Below are 19,291 nucleotides of genomic sequence, written 5' to 3' on the forward strand. Positions count from 1 at the left end.
CCTTGGAGAAGGGACAGGATACCCCTTCCAGTATTCTGGCCTGGAGAATTCCATGGACAGAGGAGCCTGGCAGGCTACAGTTCATGGGGTCGCAGTCAGACACAACTGAGTCTTTCACCTTCACGTAAATTTCATGTAAACTTCCACATAGTCACATAATTTGACTTGCACATAATTAACACCTCCAACAAAAACATAATTTGGTAAGTCATTTTCTAACTTGTATGGGCTATTTCTCACCCTTCCTTTCCATTTCAAAGTGAACTGACTCCCAGATAAGACAGAAGTAATGACACAAAAGCTAGATTCTGCCTAAATGGATATCCTGATTAAGCTGAGAAACACAGTTCTCAGAATCCATTAATTCATGCCCCAGTTCAACCTATGAAGTTGACATTTGTTTTATCCATGTAAAATATTTCTATTTCTTATCTTATGGCACAGTCAGCACAACAGAAAGATATCATCAAGTGATAATTGCCGCTAAATGTGAAAACCTATAACCATGCCATTGTGTCTTAGTCTAGCAAATTATACTTTCCATAACAGCTTTCAGAATATTTAGGTTGCAAACTCAGTAATTTCTTAAAAAATAATAAATCTTTACTAAAAAGCTACTGAATATCTTGCCCTTACTCTGATTAGAGATTAAGAAGTAAAAAATTTTAAATACTTCAAATTTCACAACTTCCCATATAGGGCAATTTAATCTGCACCTGTAACTTTAAAAAAAACAACTCTTATGTTGACCTAAGTGATGGTGTAGACCAGGGGTCAGCAAACATTTTCTGTGAAGGACCATGTATTTTAAACTTTGGGAACTATATACATCGTTCACTTTTAAAAGGTAGAAGCCATTCTTAGCTCAGGAACTGTACAAAAAACAGACCACAGGCAGAAATCTGTTGATGTCTGGCTTAGATGTAGCACTAATTTAAATGATACTCACTTCCAATGTTAGCACTTCCCAGTACGGACTAAATCTTAATGGTTTTAATAATTTATATCCTAATCACTTTCTGAAATTAAGCTTATACTTTTAGGTTACCTTTCCTTACATTACTGATTTAATGAATTCCTCTCAATCCCTTTTCAATCACTTCACATATAACCCCCATATTTGATCATCAGATTGACTCTCAAGTTGAAAGAACATGTCAGAGGTAAACCTAGACTGTGCAAAAAATCAGGAGCCCAAATTTCTGAAAGCTGACACTTAATATACAGATTAATGATCAAATCTGACAATTTTACAATGTTTATCTAATCAAGTCTGAAAATCTGATGGGGGATTTTACTGCTTTGTTACTAGATTTTAAGTGTTCTGCCTATTTATTTCAGTAGAAATACAATGTCTGGGTTAGAATCTATTTTCTAAGCATTTAATTGCTTTCTTTATAAAGCAGAGTTGCAGGCACCCAAGAGCCTAGAATTGCTATTAGGATAGATGTCTTCTAGATGTCCACTAGTATACATGATAATGATTTCAAAGTCAAAATCATTCAGGTTCTAGCAGCTCCACATTTCTGAGTTTTTTTAACCCTTTGATGTTGGTTCTTTCCATATGTTAGTCTCTTAAAGATATGTTTAAAAGACCTAATATACAATATTCAGACTTTCTATGCAACTCCCAAACAGCGTATAACAAAAATTTTCTATTTCCAACCACCTACAGCAATTAGAAAAATAATACAATAAAAATGAATACCTAATATTCTCCCTCCATAAAACACCAGAAACAATCCCCAAACACATTACTTATTTACAACTCGAGATATATTCTGCCTCCTTTTTAAATGAAACTAAGTAACTTAGATGTATAATGTGCCTGGTGACACATTTAAAAATCTTTCATAACTGCACAAAGGCCTCAAAATATTTAACTATGAGACCTTATCTCCATCATCTCAATGTAAACTGAAAATCTTAATAAAAAATATAAACTGTACTACTATTTCGCTTTAAAAGCATCAAGACACAAGTGCATTAGAACATTCTATCAGCCATTGTTACCTTATTTGTGAAAAGACAAACCCTCAACATAAAAGACAAATCCCTGACATTCACTCAAACATGGAGTTTCCTACAAGAAAATTGTCAATTTTCCTACAAGTCAATTGTCATGTCGGTCCTTGAAATTCATTTTGCAAGAATTAAACTTTGTAATTAAAATAGGTACTCTCCCAATTGCTATTTGACAGACTAGGTTAACAAACACTCCATATAAACAAGTCTGTTTGTGGAAAAAATGAAATATGAACATTACCTTTGGGAATACACACATAGGTCAGAAGACACGTGACGATAAATGGGCTCCTATTTGATTGCTTTTATGACTTTTAAGAAGTGAGCATGAAAATAAAATCTTTATTTTCAGTTATTACCCACCAATAAGAGAAAGTTAGGTTCACAGTTTTAGCTCGTGACACAAAGTGAACTAGGAGGCAAATTTACATCCATCAGATACAACTAATGGACCGACTTTTAAAATCCAGGCTATCTTGAAAGCTTGCAACATACCAGATATTGCTGTGTATTCTCTAGTGACAGAATGCCAGCAATGGCTGACAATGAGTAGAACTTATTTTTTTAATAGGTGTTTTCTATATGTTGCTAGAAATCAGGTTTATTACATGTTTGTATCCAAAAATGAGTTAAGATACTTTAAACACACTACTTATGGGTATGTTTAGGAATGTGTATGTTGCAATCTCAAGAGGGGTCAATAGTCCATATGGACTAAATTAATACTTGCCTCTGGGTAGCAGATATGTTTGTAAATATAAAATTATGTTTAACATTAGCACCAGTGCAGAACATGCTCAGCATCATAAGATCCAAAACACCAGCACAAGCTTATCCACCATTTAAAAAAACCAATTACCTCCTTCCTAAAATGTCAAACTAGTAGGTCACTGTATCAATTAATCCAATCCCAATGCATAACTCTTGTACTGTATGGTTTCTCCTTTAGAAGTACAGGGGAAAACTAATGAGATAAACAGACATTTTATGACTTAATGTCTTATATAAAGTATTTTTAAAATTGGACATTACCACATAGAAAATTACTAATAGTGACAAAAAGATCTTTAAATCTGTAAATAAAGCCCCTTTCCTGTTAATCAATGTTGCAGAAGACTTAAAAAAAAAATCCTAGAAAGGCTGTTTATTATTCTCTCCATGTATGTTTTAGTAAGTGGTGATGCTCTTGATTAAAGAATCCATTGTTAACCTAATTTTGTAACAGAGGAAGAGGTAAAAAGATAGTTGTTACCTTCTACAGAATCTATCAACTTAAGACAAAAATTAATAGCAATATAGGAAATTTGCAAACAGTAAAATTTTTGGTTTTCATTTCATGGATGGTGCTGCTGTTCCAACCTTATAAAGTAAAGCTGTCCACTTTTCAAATCCCAGAAATTAACAACCTCCAACCTTACCATACTAACCAGTGCCCTTTGGTTTCTTTAGAACAAGGGAGAGTTAAAGGGTTGATTATGGATGTACAATTTTGATTTTGGGACCTTTCACACATACATATCATACTGAGCGGCCACTTACTTTACAGAGCAGTTTAAATGTTAACACATTAGCCAAATCAACTTGTTCCATCCACCCTATTGGAGGAGGAAAAATCCAACACCCATAAAACTACTTCACTTGACAGTATGTGTCTATCAACAATAAGTAGCTTAAACAACTTTTACCAGTAAGGTGTCTAGACTGATTTTTAAAATGGCCAAGTGACATTTTAAAAGTAAATATAATTGAAATTGAATCAATTATAATTTGAACCTAATGAACCATGCAGGAACAAGGGTTAATAAACCAATGTGCTTTGAATTTGTTCAAGTACTGGTATTTCTGTATATAAAGATTTAGCATATATAACAGCTATCATGAGAAGTGAGAAAGACCTTATCCCCAGAAATGAAAATATTAAAACTAAGTTAAAATACATAAAGTAGTTAGTATTCCACACAGCATAAAATTTGACAAAGTTTACATGTCCCAGTTGACCATGTGTGAAAATGCAAAGCAGGTATTAAAACTGATATTATGTCCAATATTTAAAACCAGTTTGTAATAGGGGGAACATCTAAATCCTTAATTAAAAAACACAAATGAAGTGAAAGCTTTAAACTGGTACACACTGTTCACACCTATATTTCAAGTTTGGAAATGCATATTTGCAAGCAGCAATACAAAAGTATTCATGAAGAATGCATAATCTCTGAAAATTATGAAAACATCCCTGCTACCAATACATTTCTAAATACAAAACTGACTACCATATTGTTACTTCTGTGTAGCAGGAGTAGTTCATTTTCAAAACAGATAAAATTCAGTCTTTAGGTGTGAATGGTATGAATGACAGTCTTTTTTTTTGTTTTTTTGTTTTTTTAAATTTCTTAGTCGTTTGGGATCCTTAAGCATGCAAGCCTCAAAGAGGAGGGTCCACAAAGGAACCAGGGCGGTCTTATGGCATCCAGTTAAGCCAGAGCTGGGAATGCCTCTGGGTCATCCACATCAGGAGCAGAAGCACTTGACTGAAAAAGAAACAAGCAAAATTAATGATTCTCAAATCTTATATAATATTTCCAGTGGCTACATTTAGACAGATTCTTAAAAAAAAAAAAAAACAAAAACACACACACACACAGTTTTATTACAATAAGTAAAATACGCCAAAGCTTTTACTTTCAAAAGGTAAAATTATGGATCAGAATAGGACTTGAGGGGAATAAATTGGGAGACTGAGATCGACATATACACACTATATGTAACTAAATAAATAGGTAACTAATAAGGACTGACTGTATTGTAACAACCTATATATAAAAAGAATCTAAAAACAAGTGAATATATGTGTGTATATATAACTGATCCAACTCTGCAGAAACTAATACAACATTGTAAACTCCAGTAAAATTAAAAAAACAAAAAAGGACTACAAATATTTGCAATGAGCCCTGTCCTGAATTTTCTACCAAGATCTGAGAAAACTCCTAGTAACACCATGGGTTATTTGTTTTTCTAACAAATCACACTAGTAGATTCACACAAGGTACATATGTGGATTCACTCCTGTTCACTATTCTTTCATTTTTCCCACTTGCTATTAAGAATGGCAATGAAAGCAGGCTAAGAAACCAATTATTTAAGCAGCACATTCATAGCTAATAGGAAGGAACTCAATGGCTATTTATAGTCAAAATACAAATTATAAAACAAAAAAGTATTGAAAAGATCCATATACACAATGCTGCTAAGTCACTTCAATCGTGTCCGACTCTGTGCGACCCCAGAGACGGCAGCCCACCAAGCTCCCCCGTCCCTGGGATTCTCCAGGCAAGAACACTGGAGTGGGTTGCCATGGCCTTCTCCAATGCATGAAAGTGAAAAGGTAAAGGGAAGTCGCTCAGTCATGTTCGACTCTTCCCGACCCCACGGACTGCAGCCTACCAGGCTCCTCCGCCCACGGGATTTTCCAGGCAGGAGGACTGGAGTGGGCTGCCATTGTGTTACAGAGGGAAAAAACAAAATATCACTGAACTGTTATAGGTGACCATAAAATCTAGAATATTAAGTTACTACTGTAATTAAACATTGTCAGACTCAATCAAGCAGATGGGGTGCCATTTATCAGATGCTGAGAATTCAGGACATTATGGTTGGTTCTGAAATAGACTGTAAGACACAATGAATTAACTCAAATTATCACTAATACTTTAATAATATCTCATCAATAAACCATGAACTTTGGGATCAAGCAGATCAGAATTCAAAACTACCAATTACTAGGGCTTCTAGCAAAATGTTTCAGAAAAATTTTGTTTTGTGTCACACACAGTGCAAGGCAATGGAAATCACAAAAAATACGACAAAAATGAAACCCAACTCTAGTAAGAGACCAGCTCTCCTGAAAAGAATAGGAATCAACAACCAATCAATGTAACACAATTAGATACTGGACACAAAGGTTTTATTAAGCTGAGCTCTAAAAAGCAGTGAAGATTTGTCAAGACAATTATTGATATTTGGCACTTCAGGTAGACAAAGACCAAAAAATTACCTTGGTTCCTTGCACCTGAATTTCATCTTCTATAAAATGGCAATTTTTTTTAAAAGCACAGTACCATGACAAGCACTAAATTGTTCAATAAAGGGTGATAAACTTAACCACTGGCAGCACAGCCATTTAAGTGCTTTAAACAAAAATATAACCTAAAATGTAATTTCTTAAAGGCGTGCCAACCTTTTTCTTCTACTTATGTCCCCAAAAGGAGTTAGGTCAGTCATCCATCCAAAGAGGTCCCTCAAGTTACTTACAACGGTAGACTATGTCTTAAAATTACCTTGTCAGTCCTGATGCCACGGTTTGGACGTCCACCACGCCCACGGCCACCTCGTCCTCCCCTGCCACCACGTCCTGGGCGGCCAAGGTCTCCAAAATTGATCTCCAGCTGAGATGTTATATCATTTGCTGGCTTCCGGAAATGATGATCCATAACTGAGTCTTCAGCATGAGCCTAAAATTTCAAATGAAGGCCACTGGGTGATTTGATTAATAGGAAAGCAATGTTGTATATTTCTAAATGAGCTTTCTACAACCTGTCCTTTGTGTGAAAAAATGTAACAACAGGTAATAAGTAAGTTTTGGGATGACTTACAGTCATCTAGCAGGAAGAATTCCTTTCACTTTTCTCCACTTCATATTCCCTTAACTTTAATTATAGGTGACACTAGCAAGTCTTGATTAGAGGTATTATCACAGCTACTCAAGTGGCTGGGCCCCACCTCAAACCTACTGAATTATAATCTTTAGCAGTGAAGTATGAATAGTGTTAGCTGCTCAGTTGTGTCTGACTCTCTGCAACCCTATGGACTGTAGCCTACCAAGCTCCTCCGTCCATGGGATTCTCCAGGCAAAAATACTTGAATGGGTAGCCATTTCCTTCTTCAGGGGATCTTCCCGATCCAGGGATAGAAGCTTGGTCTCCTGCACTTCAGGCAGATTGTTTACCCTCTGAGCCATCAGGGATGAACAAGTACATTTAAAATATGCCCTTCAGATTAGGATTCCAATCTGAACCCTCTGATGAAGACTTTTAGATAGATGATATATTCTGTTAGAGACATTACTGAATCTCTTCATTAAGTTTTAAAGAGAACTTTTGCTCTATACCAGCTATGACTTGGGAAAGAAACTGTGTACAGACGTCTCAAAATGCTTTTGTTTATATTTAAACATGTTCTGCCATATAAATTGGAGAACTACAGATTCAAGTGAAACAAGTTAAATAAAAAACCTTCAAAAACTGTGCACAAATAAAACCATGCCTTAAATTTACCAAAGGAACCTGCATTAAAATGAAGTCATCATGTTTGTGAAATTCAGATGCCCAAGCCACATGACAAACTCTGCAAAAATGCCAAGCAATCTCACACTGCTTAATGCCTGATTTTCTTTTGTACATTTGGGAGAATGGGTTTTAATCTTCTAGTTGGAAACTTCCTATACTCAAGTATGTTTTAATTTTTCTAAATACATGTATAATCCTTTTTTCTGAAGGGTATTTCATTCTAAATATCTTGTAATATTACAACTGTTAATAATTACCTTTCAAGTACAAATTCTTTATTTGTTAACAGATTTGCATTCCTTTAATCATCTAATACCCAAACTAAATTACATCCCTTTTGTCTCTTTCTTTAAAAAGAAAGGTTTTTAAAAATATTTTCCAGTTTTTTAAGTTTAAAAAAATATTAATTTTAACATTTAAAAAATATTAACTTAAACAACAATATCAATTTATTAGTTAAAACCATTTATAAATTTCTAGAGCAAGAAGCAAAAAAGCTTAAGGTGATATATTACTGAAAACAATCCTGAAGGTATTACTATAGTAATTAAGAGGAAGCCTGGATATTCAGGTTACATCCCCAATCTTCAAGTAAACTACCAGGATCAATTTACAGGGTTTGTTTTTTTTTTTTCTATAGCACTGTGCAATAATTAAGGAAATAGAGCTTGGTCTCAGCTGTCTATAATTCAGTTCTCCATTTCTCAAAAAAGTGCTTTCCTTTCCCTAACTACTTCATTTTTATTGTGAAGATGAAGATAAGTACAATAAAAGAAAAAAAGAGTACTCAAAGCACTGTATACAACAAACTTAAAGACCTATTATAAAGTTACAATGAGGTTGCATCCTGATAAACCCCAGATTATCTTTAAGTCCAAAATACATTTAATATACCTAACCTACCAAACACATCATAGCTTGGCCTAGCCTACCTTCAATGTGCTTAGGACATCTACATTACCCAACGGCAGAGCAAAATCATCTAAAACAAATCCACAAAGCCTTTATTATAATGTGTTAAATATCTCATGTAATTTATAAAATGTAGTATTGAAAGTGAAAATCAAGTTCTATATCAGAGACAATCTGTATTCAAGTGTTAAGGCCATATATGCCAATAAGGCCAGATTCCAAGTACAACATCACAAAAGTAGCCTATGAGGGTCCAAGCATTTGTAAGTGGTTAATAAAGAAAATATCCTATTTTCAAGGTTATTCATAACCAATTTCACATTTTATAATTTTCAGAAAATTCTATGTATCACCTTGTGTAATAATTATTTCTGAAAAGCTCAATATAAAATACTTAAAGCTGGGATATTTAACCAGATGTCTATAAAATGCATGAAGAGGTTGCAGGGTATTAATGGTAATAAATAATCTAAAATTATACCAAAGTATTTCATGTCTGTGTCCTGTTCTGAAGAAAAATTCTGTTGGGACCCCAAAAACTTATGAATAATTGTCTCAAAGGTGCCAAAGTACTTTTTTTTACATTATCCTAAGCAGTTTAATGGAGAACGCAATGGCACTCCACTCCAGTACTCTTGCCTGGAAAATCCCATGGACGGAGGAGCCTGGTAGGCTGCAGTCCATGGGGTCGCTAAGAGTCGGACACGACGCAGCGACTTCACTTTCACTTTTCACTTTCATGCATTGGAGGAGGAAATGGCAGCCCACTCCAGTGTTCTTGCCTGGAGAATCCCAGGGACGGCAGGGCCTGGTGGGCTGCAGTCTATGGGGTCGCACGGAGTCCGACATGACTGAAGCGACTTAGCAGCAGCAGCAGCAGCAAGCAGTTTAATAATTAGTTCAAATGAATAATCTCCCTAAAGTGAACTTCTATGGTTCTTTAAATCCAAGATTCTTTTTGAATTTTACAGACACACAAAACAACTTTACAACAAAAACTACAAAAAAACCCAAAGCACTCTAATGAAGCAAAATATTTTTTCTTTACCAACAGGAAATGACACAAGACTGTCTCATTTATACTACTTTCATGATGCCCATGTTTAAAAAATCAACTCTAAACTTTTTAGTGCAGAATATTTCCAAGCTTGTTTCACAATTATTTTTTTGCTTAGAAAATTAAAATGTAGAAAGATTTTACTGTATTTTTTAAAATTACAGGTTGCCTTCATAACATTTCAGTTTAACTGTGACTAAAAGCTCATACTTACATAAACCCTAAAAAGATATAGCAGTGGGATAGTCCCCTAAGAATGTGTGCCCCAAGACTTAAATAAAAGCTACCAAATCAAAAGTCACTCGTCTTTCTCAAGTATTTTCATTAGTTTCCTTATTTCCTAAGGAAAGGAAACTCATAAATTCTCTGGTCTTCACAAGCTATTACTCTTCAGTAAAGATTAATGAAAGATTCCTGGATATTATTTATACAGGGCATAGGCAGACAGTTTAAAGTTATACCACATAAAAAATGCCAACCTTTCAACCTAATACAAGTCTTAATGACTCCTAGTTAAGTAAGATTTTAAAAAAGATTACAACTTTAAAAGAATAATTTCTTAAGACTATATCATAATGCAGTTTATTTTCCTTTGGGGGCAATATATGTCTCAAATAATCCCATGTAAAACTTTACTTTATAAACAGATTACCCATGTGAAATTTTAAAACAAAAATTGTATATGTAATTCAAGACAAATCTGAACATTTTCAAACACCACAAAACTTCACTTTACCTCTTCACTTTTTGACTTATGAAGAACAAATCCCTTCTTCCACTGCCCATCAGCACCTTCATTTGGTTTTCGGATATTAAATTCTACTTTTGCCCGGTCCTTATTTTGAATAGCCTTCCACTCATCCAAAGTCATTTCTTTTGGACCCTCTTCCTTTACTTCTTCAACTTCATTCTCCCTGTGTGAAGATGTTTCAGTATTACACCTGGTAGTGAGCTCATAAAATCACAGAACTTGTAAGTGAGGAAGTACCAACCTTAGCTGGTTGATAATCATCTAGATTATCCAAGGACAGGAAAATCAGTTTTCTTTGTAACCCAATGGCTAACATGTGACTTGGTAGAGACCAGGAATTCACTGTTTGTTGAATCAGTGAAAATGTGGATAGCGAAAGAACATACAATTCATCTTTATAAACTCTTAAATGACCATCTATCAGTAACACAATCTTGAACTGGCTTTATTAAACCTAGAACACATTTTTTAAAACCACACTACTGTTTTAAAAACTTACAGTATGTGATTGAAATCTGATTTAGCTTCTGCTAAAACACATTTTTAATTTCCATAATACATAATTCATAACACACATGAAGGTAATCATCTAGGCTGCCCATGACAACCAAGTTTTATATAAGAATATAAGAGAACTGTTCCCTCATCCATTTTTATAATATTTAAAGCAAATCTCTAATTTCTACAAATCCAATCTTTATATATACTCCAACTGTCAAACCAGTGTGTACATGAATAGCAAACTAAAGTTTCATTAGTAATGGAACTTTCTATAAAATACCGGTTTTCAATACTTAATACCAAATTGTGTTATTTCTAATATAATTCCCAGACTATAACTATTACATAGTATCCTGTTTCCTTTTTACACAAACAAAGCATGCACCTAGGAATTCACTATTTAATCTCAATTTTCAATTGTCACCAAACAAGTTTGCTATTTTGGGAGCACCGCTTCTTTCCAAAGATAGTAGGTGATTCAGTTAGCCTCAGAGCTCAAATAACTTCCATACATGCTATTCTTTACTGTTTGACAAATCTCATCTTAAACTCCCCAGACCGAGTTTATACTGAATTGATGCAATTTTAAGTATCAAGTCCAACCCTGTCAGTTTGCACATCAGAAAACTAAAGATAGAAAAAAGGTCCCAGTTACTCATAAGCTGTAACCTAGCCAAGAACAGAACTCAGCATACATTTATCACATCATGAAACCATGACATCTACCTTCAAGGGTTCTAAGAATCAAATGAAACAAAACAGAAACTCAAGAACTATACTTAAAGGAACCAATCAAATTCAGCCAAAACTGTGTTTCTTAAATTTACACTCTTGCATATGTAAGCTAATGTCATCATCATGGTCTTTAGGCTCAGTACCTAGAACCCCAATTTCAGTCCTGGGAACTGAGCTAAAATTTGCTTCCAATACCCTATCAATACCAATATATCTCTTACATAACTGTAAGTATCAGTAGTTATAATCTTGGCAGATTACTCTTAAGGTGATTTAAATATGTTTAAATATTTAAACAAATTAAATATTTATTCATTTAAATAAATGAAGGCTCTTCATTAAGGGCACAATATTTGTGTTGAGCTTTGTAAAGTAATTAAGTGTTGTATAAGGTTCATTTAACTTACCTATTCCTTTGTTTACCACAAAATATTCATAGTTTCATACAAAATAAAACAAAGTTCATCACTCAACACCATGTATTTTTACTTAATAGTAATAATAATAACTAAAATAACTAATAGTGTAACTAAAAATAATATTTATACTTTTAGTAATAACTAAAAACAATAGTAATTTTCTCTAATAATAAATCAATTATTATTCCTTATTTAAGGAAATCCACTAAATATGACTTTCTAATCATTAATAGTGCTTCACTCTAAGAAAAATTCTGGAGAAAAAGAGTTTAGAAAAGTATCCCCTCCCTAAATGACTTGATTATGCCTTTATTAAGAATTACTGACCTAAATAATCTGCAATGCAAGACTTTAAACTACATGCTGAAAGAAATGACTGACATATAACTTCTGCTTGTATTGATGGAAGACAGAGGAAGGCATAAAACTATTTCTACCAGCATAACTTGAGTCTTTAAAACTCTCCAATCCTTGAACAATTTCAAAACTGTCTTGTACCTAAAAACTCAGAAAATAAGAAAAGCTAGTTAAATGATAACGTACTCTGGGCCTTGCTCTCCTCACAGATTTTAAAACAAGCCAATAATGCTGTATTCCACATTCTATGTCAACAGGAAAAACGTTCAAAGAGATGGAGGAACTAATTTTAATAGTCACATTTTCTCATTTTAAACTGTCTCAGTATAAAATGTGTACAGCTATAGAGTCCAAAGTACTTTGAACTATGAGTTGCAAATAATTCTCAGGTTAAAACAGGTAATTTTTGTGCTCAGGGCTAACAGGATTTACTAAAATACGTATCTTCCTTATCTTTTTAAAATGTCAATGGTAAATTCAAACAGCCCAACATATACATGTGTAAAGTACTACTCTACTATTTGAAGGAATGGAGTACAATAAAGTCTTTCCTATTAAAAAGCAAATATTTAACAACATTAAGTCTATAGATTGTTTTTTTGGTAAACCCCACACATTGCAATGCTCAAGCATTACCACCACACACAAAATCACTTACTTATTTTCAGTGTCCGCAACTGGATGTTCTTCACCTTCAGGTGTTTCCTCAGTCACATTTGATTGTTCCAAGTCACTGCAATTATAAGATATTTGTTTCTGAATGTATTTGGGGGACTCTCTAAGGAAAGAAAGAAAAAAAAGGCATCTAGGTCCATTTACATGTAGTTAAAAGAGTATACAGAAGTATTTTAAAATTCTCACATTCCCAGTTTTTTCCTACTGAATTTACTCCCCTGTAGAACACCATGAGAAAATAATTTAAAAATATATACTGATCCAAGTTATAGCTCAAGCACACTACTCAAAAAGTAGAAAGGCAGCAGTTCTGAAATAAAGCCCCACCAGCTTTTCAAGTTTTTATAATCACTAAAAGGTCAATAGCTAGAATAAGAACTACAAAATAAGAAACATACAATAGCAGAACATTCAAATAACTTCAATATAAGATTTCAAAAAAAGTGATATACCTATATGAAAAGTATCACATACGTTTGAAACAGAGGAAAATTGGTCATTTGACACATTATAACCCTAACATATCCAAAAAATCACCCATCATCTTTTAAGGAAGTAGCTGAGATGACAGCATCCATTTTTGTCCCAAGGACAAGTAAATATTTAACAGAATTAAGGGCAAATCTCAAAAGTAAACTATACAATTTTATTAAAATTATTTATTAAAAAAATGGAATACCAACGTTAATTCATCTTTGACAGTTCCCCAGTTGTGAGATCCACTCCCTCCACGTTTGTCCTCATGCTTCAGGCCACTGTAATGTGAAAAAGAACTAACAAAACTGAGTTAACATAATACTCTTTAGTTCTAGAAATTCAAATTTTGTTTTATTAAAGAAGTAGATTCAAATATTAAAGTATAATAAAAACCAATATAAGACTTACGATCTATCACTTCCACTATGCCTATCAAATTCACGTTTGCCACGAGAATCAAAGCCATCTCCCCGGCCCATTCCACGTCCACGACCTCCTCGACCTCTTCCAAGACCACCACGGCCTCGGATAGGCCGGTCAATAATCGGTCTACAACAAATGAAAAATATTACATACTTGTAAGGTTTCTGGAAAAAAGAATGAGAGAAAGTCAAAGACTCAAAAATACAGGAACATATTTACTGGCTCACATGGCAACTGTTAAATATGTTTAGAAAATTCAAAATAGTCTCTTTCTAAACAGTTAAAGGGAATCAGAACTAGGGAATTCCCCAAAGAAAGAAAATTATTTTGACATTCGCTTTTACTACTAATGTGTATACTCTTCCACTGTTACTCATTTCACATTATAATCTAATAAAACTGCTATTCACTCATATACTTAAAAATTAAAATAAACACATCTAACCTGCATAACTGAAGTGTTTCACTACAAGAAATCTAAGTCTGAATACCAAAAACTGTTACCAAAATGTCATTAATAACACACATACTCACATGGTCTGCTGAAAAAACTGATAAAATTAACCAGCCACACTGCTTCCTGGCAATTATGCTTAATTCATATGCGTTAAGATGGATGTCTATAAACTGACAATATATGAAGAGATTAAGAAACAATCTTGCCTATCAACGGAAAATTCTCCTCCTTCACCCTTTTCTTCAAGTGGCTTTTCGAATCTTCTTTCACGAGGTGGTCGCCTTTCTGGTCTCCTATCAATTATCTTCCCTTCACCCTGAAGTTGTTGATCAGGTCTTCTTCCAACACGTCTTATTCCTAAAACAATTAAAAAAAAAAAAAAAACCCATATAAGCAAATCATTTTTGCAACACAAAACATTTAGGCCTAGACTGTTAGGAAAAAAAAAATACTACTCTTTAAGTCCACCACTAGCACTTTCTGTTGAAAAAGGCTAACACTGGGCACCTCTCAAGTTTAACGAAGTACTTCAGAAAAATTTCTATTTAAATAAACTTGTTTCAAAATTCCATTTAGTTTGCCAAACCATTTCCCCACAAAGCATTCTCTGTAATTGACCTGGAGGTCATTTAGTTATTTCTCTGACTTTTCAAGATGCCCGCTTCTTAATTTGAAATTCTAAATTCAAAGAAATCTTAAGCAAATGATATAGTAAAAACGATTAATAAGAGTAGCCATTTACAAATAATAGTCAAACAAACCAACACAATCACCAGATAAGGACCCTTAAAAAAAAACACACAAACCAACAGTGAAGGCATTATTTTATTTTACATCATCTGAAGAGAAAAAAAAGAGAGTAAAAAGACTGATGATTTTATGAAATTACAAAACTGAAGGGAAAGCAAATGCCATTTAAGATTATATCCAATGAATAAGGTCCTACTGTATAATATGGGAAACTATATTCAATATCCTCTGACAAACCATAAGGGACTATATTAAAAAAGCTTATATACACATACATATATAACTGAATCACTTCAGTGTACAGCAGAAAGTAACACATTTTGTAAATGAACTATACTTCAATAAAAAAAATTTTAAAAAGATTACATCTCCATAGTTGGAAATAGCTACTTAACCCTCTTCCTACTGCAGTTTATACATATATTTCTATATATGTCAACATATACATACATACCACACCTAATTTTAAAACACACTGTTATGCAACCAGAAGTTATTATTATGGAGAAATTTTTTTTTAGTTTGCCCTTACAATTATGTTTTCAAAAAATCTTTAAAAACCACATACACAAATTAAGCAAGATGTAAGAAACAGAAACTTGTGACATTAAATGATGGCTGAAGCATTTACTGATTTCCCTCTCCCTTACCTTTTTTCTGTTTGTGTCAAAGGCCAAAAGGCCCCATGGTGGCCTTAAGGATAATAAGTAGACTGATGGTTAAACTTATGACTGTAAAATTTTAGGTATGCTTTAATTCCCAAACCACAATTTCTGACAGTCACCTGAGGAACTGATTTCACAACAAGATATTAAGTTGGTTCACTCTGGTTCTTTCTAAGAAAGTGTACCGCCACCAAGATGCACCCAACTGTTCAGCTGCTTGCAGTCAAATGGTAAATGTCAAACTCTTAAATGAAATTTTAAGGTCCGTTCCACATAAACTCTCAGGACAGGCCACAAATGTTAGATCTTACACCAAGGCATTTAAAAAATTTTCTTCAGAGGTAGTGTATAGGGTGGAGCTACGGAACCAGTTCTTATAATATCCAAGCCTCACACACCCAAATGAACAATGGCTTACTTCCCCACTCCAATATTCAGTTATCAGGCTTACAGAATCTAAAACACAAATAAATCCATGCAGCAATTGACATTTAAAAATGTGTCTCTAGATTTTTCTCTATATTCCAGGCTTTCAACATTAAAAAACAAATGAGAATAGACCTTAGTGATGTTCAGTGGTGTCAATGCTCAAGTTCCTCAAGTGGGCAAAAGACAAACTACAAAATTAATAGAATACAAACAGTAAATACCTACCTAAAGCATATCTAGGATTGTGCCAGGACCTCTATTCAAAGGCACAGAATACATGATCAGGTTAACAATCCTTCCTACTACAAGAGTCCAGGACTTTGTTTACAGGTCTATAGTTTCCCAATGACCAGAAATGACTGCTACATAGTAGGCTCTCAAAATGAAATTTTTTCATTTAACATTTTTATAACCTGTTTTATGCAATTTAAGGATAAGTGTGCTCTGAAATGCTGACCTAAGGAAAATGTTGATAGCTAATAATGGAAATTTTCCCAAGGAAAGACTACTGAACGGTAAACGCAATCCTGCTCATAAATTTACAAAATAACTAACTTTATAATTTAAAATACTAGGTTCCAGGTAAAAGTTTATTTCATAAACGGACTTTACGATCAAACTGAGAGGTTTAAAGCACACCTCATGTTTTGAACATGCAAAAAGAGTGAACACACTTCAGATTCCATTTTTGCATGTACCTCCTTTGAATTAGTGGGATAAAGGAGGTAAACATGAGCACAGTTTAAATGACTACACAAGTCAGTGTTTCTTAACATAGAAATTAAACGATTTACTACATTGTACTACAGCCTATAGAGCCTGCTATAAAGACTAGCTGAGTAGCCTCAAAGATGCATGCTTTCTAATACTCCAAAGTGTGCTTCCCTTTCCAACCTGTAATTTTAATATAATTGTTTTATTTACCACCTAGGTTCTTCATCCCAAGCCTCAAAACGTTCTCTCTATATTTCTTAAAAATTCTAAACCAAAACCTAACACAATTGTTTTCATTTTTAAATTAGTTGAACGCTATCAAATTCAACTAAAGCTAAGAACTCCTTTCTGAAGCACGTGGCAAAATTTCAACTTTCAACACACAGAGGTAATCTCTATGATTCAGAGCTTAGGTCCTACACCTACTTACTTCGGATCTTTAAGATTTTTCCTTACTCCTCACTGCTATGCTTTTTCACCCACCACCAAAGAGAAACCAGCAATGAGGGGAGAGTGCAAACACCAAGTTCAAGGCAATCCCGCGAAGTTTACAATGACCTGGAAGCAGCTACCACCCGCCAATGAAATCCAGGCCATGCTTCACGCACATGGGGAGAAAAAGCCATAGACTCAAAAGGACTCTGCGGTGGCTACCGCTGTGACAGCCACGAGGCTCAGGCCAGGGGCACACCACAAGAAACACTGTGTGCGGGGGGGTGGGGGGGCGCGGGGGTTCGACGGGGTAGATAAAAAAGATCTTGACTCGAGAACGAGTTTCAGGATTTCCTGCCAACACGTTTTCATTCAGAATTCCCGCTTCTGGTCAATCCCGAGTGGCTAAATTCCTCTCCCAACAGCTTGACTCACTCCAGCAAGTTATTAAGTTTGTAATAGTTGAGGGGGCGAGAGGTGGACAATAAAGCACGTGTGCACCTAAAAGGGCAGCTTATTCCACAATATCCGAGCGGTTCGAACATGCCTGCGGGGAGGTGTGTGCGTAGGCAAAAAACTCGACTCTCTTTCTCGGGCGTACCCCGCGCCATCCTGGGACAAGATGGCAAGAGAGGAGCCTAAAGGAGACAACCTCACCTCAGAGCAGCAGACTGAGGGGGGAGCTCTGAGCAGGAAGAAGCCGCGGAGCTCCCGCTATCCGCTTCACTACAAGTGCTCCGAGGAGTGGCTCCCTTCACCGAGCCTCGGTCCATGCGCTCGCCCGCCAAGGAATCCGGCGGGAAGGCAACAGCCTCCCAGGATCCCGACCACGCTTCTCGGCTCAGACCTGAGGCGGGAAGGGGTGGTTCCAGTATCCTTGCAGGTGGTGGTTTGAACTTGGGCTTAACACGCTCCCAACACCTTCGCAGGACCTGGCTTTTGTCGCGTTGAGGGAAACGCGGGGATATCGGTGGCCAAGTCTCCCGCGAACCCTCGGAGCCCCAGAAGCGAGTGTTAGCCCCAAGTCTCCTCGCTCCTTCCCTCCATCCCGGGTGTCTCCCACCTTCTACCACTGCTTTACCTTCTTTCTTCAGCGCCACAGGCGGCTGCGTCTCCTCCTTCTTGTCAACCACGCCGACGCTGGGGGGCAGCGGATTCTTGCGGTCTTTCTGGGACTCTTTACGCAGCTGTTTGCCCGCCGCATTGGAGTTGGTCTGAGCTGCGGCCTGAGCTGCGCTCTTCGCCCCAGGGCCCCCAACGCCGCCCCCGCCGGCTTCTTTTTTCTTGTTCTCTGCTGCCTTCAACACCTCGAAGGGGTCCGATTCGTCGTCAAATAACTGGTCGAATCGGTTGGTGACCACGCAGCCGAAGCCTTCCTGTAAGTGCCCAGGCATGATGGTGGCTCGGCGGCGCGTTCCTCCACGGATTGCAGCGGGCCGCGCCGAGCCAAGAGCGCCTGCTTCAGCTCTTCCCACAAGATGGCCGGGCTGAGAGAGGGGGGCTGTCTTCTCTTCCGGCGCTAGGCACACATCCGGGAGCGGCCAGCGCCGCACGGTACCACGGGGTCTGTAGGCCAGAGTTGCTTTTCCTGGGGTGACTCCCGGCACCAGGACTACAACTCCCAGAATACAAGGCTTAACAACTCTTCGCGCGCGCCTCAGAGGCGGGACCTCACCGAGGGAGAGGGGCGTGCAAGCTGAGGGAGAAGCGCGGTGGTGGGCGGAGTCCTGCCACCTGCTATCGCCACCCTTAAACTCTTGGCATCTCCTGCTGCGCTGAAAACAGGAAAACGTGACGGCGTGTTTTGCTTGCGAAAGTTCTCAGTCTTCGGTTTTACTCCCCGCCTCCGGTCCAGGACTAACTTTCCCCACCTCTCCGGGAGGGTCAAGGTGACTATCAGTCTTACAAGTGGAGACTCACAAACTTCCAGGGCTGGCAGATTGCTGAGGTGCCGCACTGGCCTCGCGAAAGCGGAACCCGCTTTCTTCCAAATCCCTAGTTGCTGGAGTTGCCCTCCTGCAGCCCTAATAATGAATCGAAGTGTTTCTGTTTAATGTGAGGCGGAATACGCTTCCTCTCGCGGGGACTTGAACTCTAGCAGCAGAATTGATCCAAAAGACAGGTTGAACTAGCAGAGTGAGTGTTGCGCGCTTTTCTTGGATGAGAA

General features: G+C 36.4%; 1 protein-coding gene across 4 annotated transcripts; it reads right to left on the reverse strand.

Moving 5' to 3' along the window:
- Positions 1-2,350: 2,350 nt before the first annotated feature.
- On the reverse strand, positions 2,351-18,644 carry SERBP1 (SERPINE1 mRNA binding protein 1). Of its 4 annotated transcripts, none has more exons than XM_010850305.1 (8): positions 18,206-18,644; positions 14,341-14,491; positions 13,663-13,803; positions 13,461-13,532; positions 12,761-12,835; positions 10,076-10,253; positions 6,363-6,536; positions 2,351-4,553 (listed from the first exon to the last, which is right to left on the reverse strand). In XM_010850305.1, exons 1-8 carry the CDS (start codon positions 18,516-18,518, stop codon positions 4,497-4,499), a joined length of 1,161 nt encoding a protein of 386 aa, XP_010848607.1. In that variant the 5' UTR covers positions 18,519-18,644; the 3' UTR covers positions 2,351-4,496. The 4 variants fall into 4 exon arrangements, with proteins under 4 accessions (XP_010848607.1, XP_010848605.1, XP_010848606.1 ...); XM_010850303.1 differs by having other exon boundaries at positions 12,761-12,880; XM_010850304.1 differs by having other exon boundaries at positions 13,461-13,550.
- Positions 18,645-19,291: the final 647 nt, after the last annotated feature.

The sequence above is a fragment of the Bison bison genome, unplaced genomic scaffold (genome assembly GCF_000754665.1).
Source record: "Bison bison bison isolate TAMUID 2011002044 unplaced genomic scaffold, Bison_UMD1.0 scf7180017864290, whole genome shotgun sequence".
In the NCBI taxonomy this organism is placed as follows: Eukaryota; Metazoa; Chordata; class Mammalia; order Artiodactyla; family Bovidae; genus Bison; species Bison bison.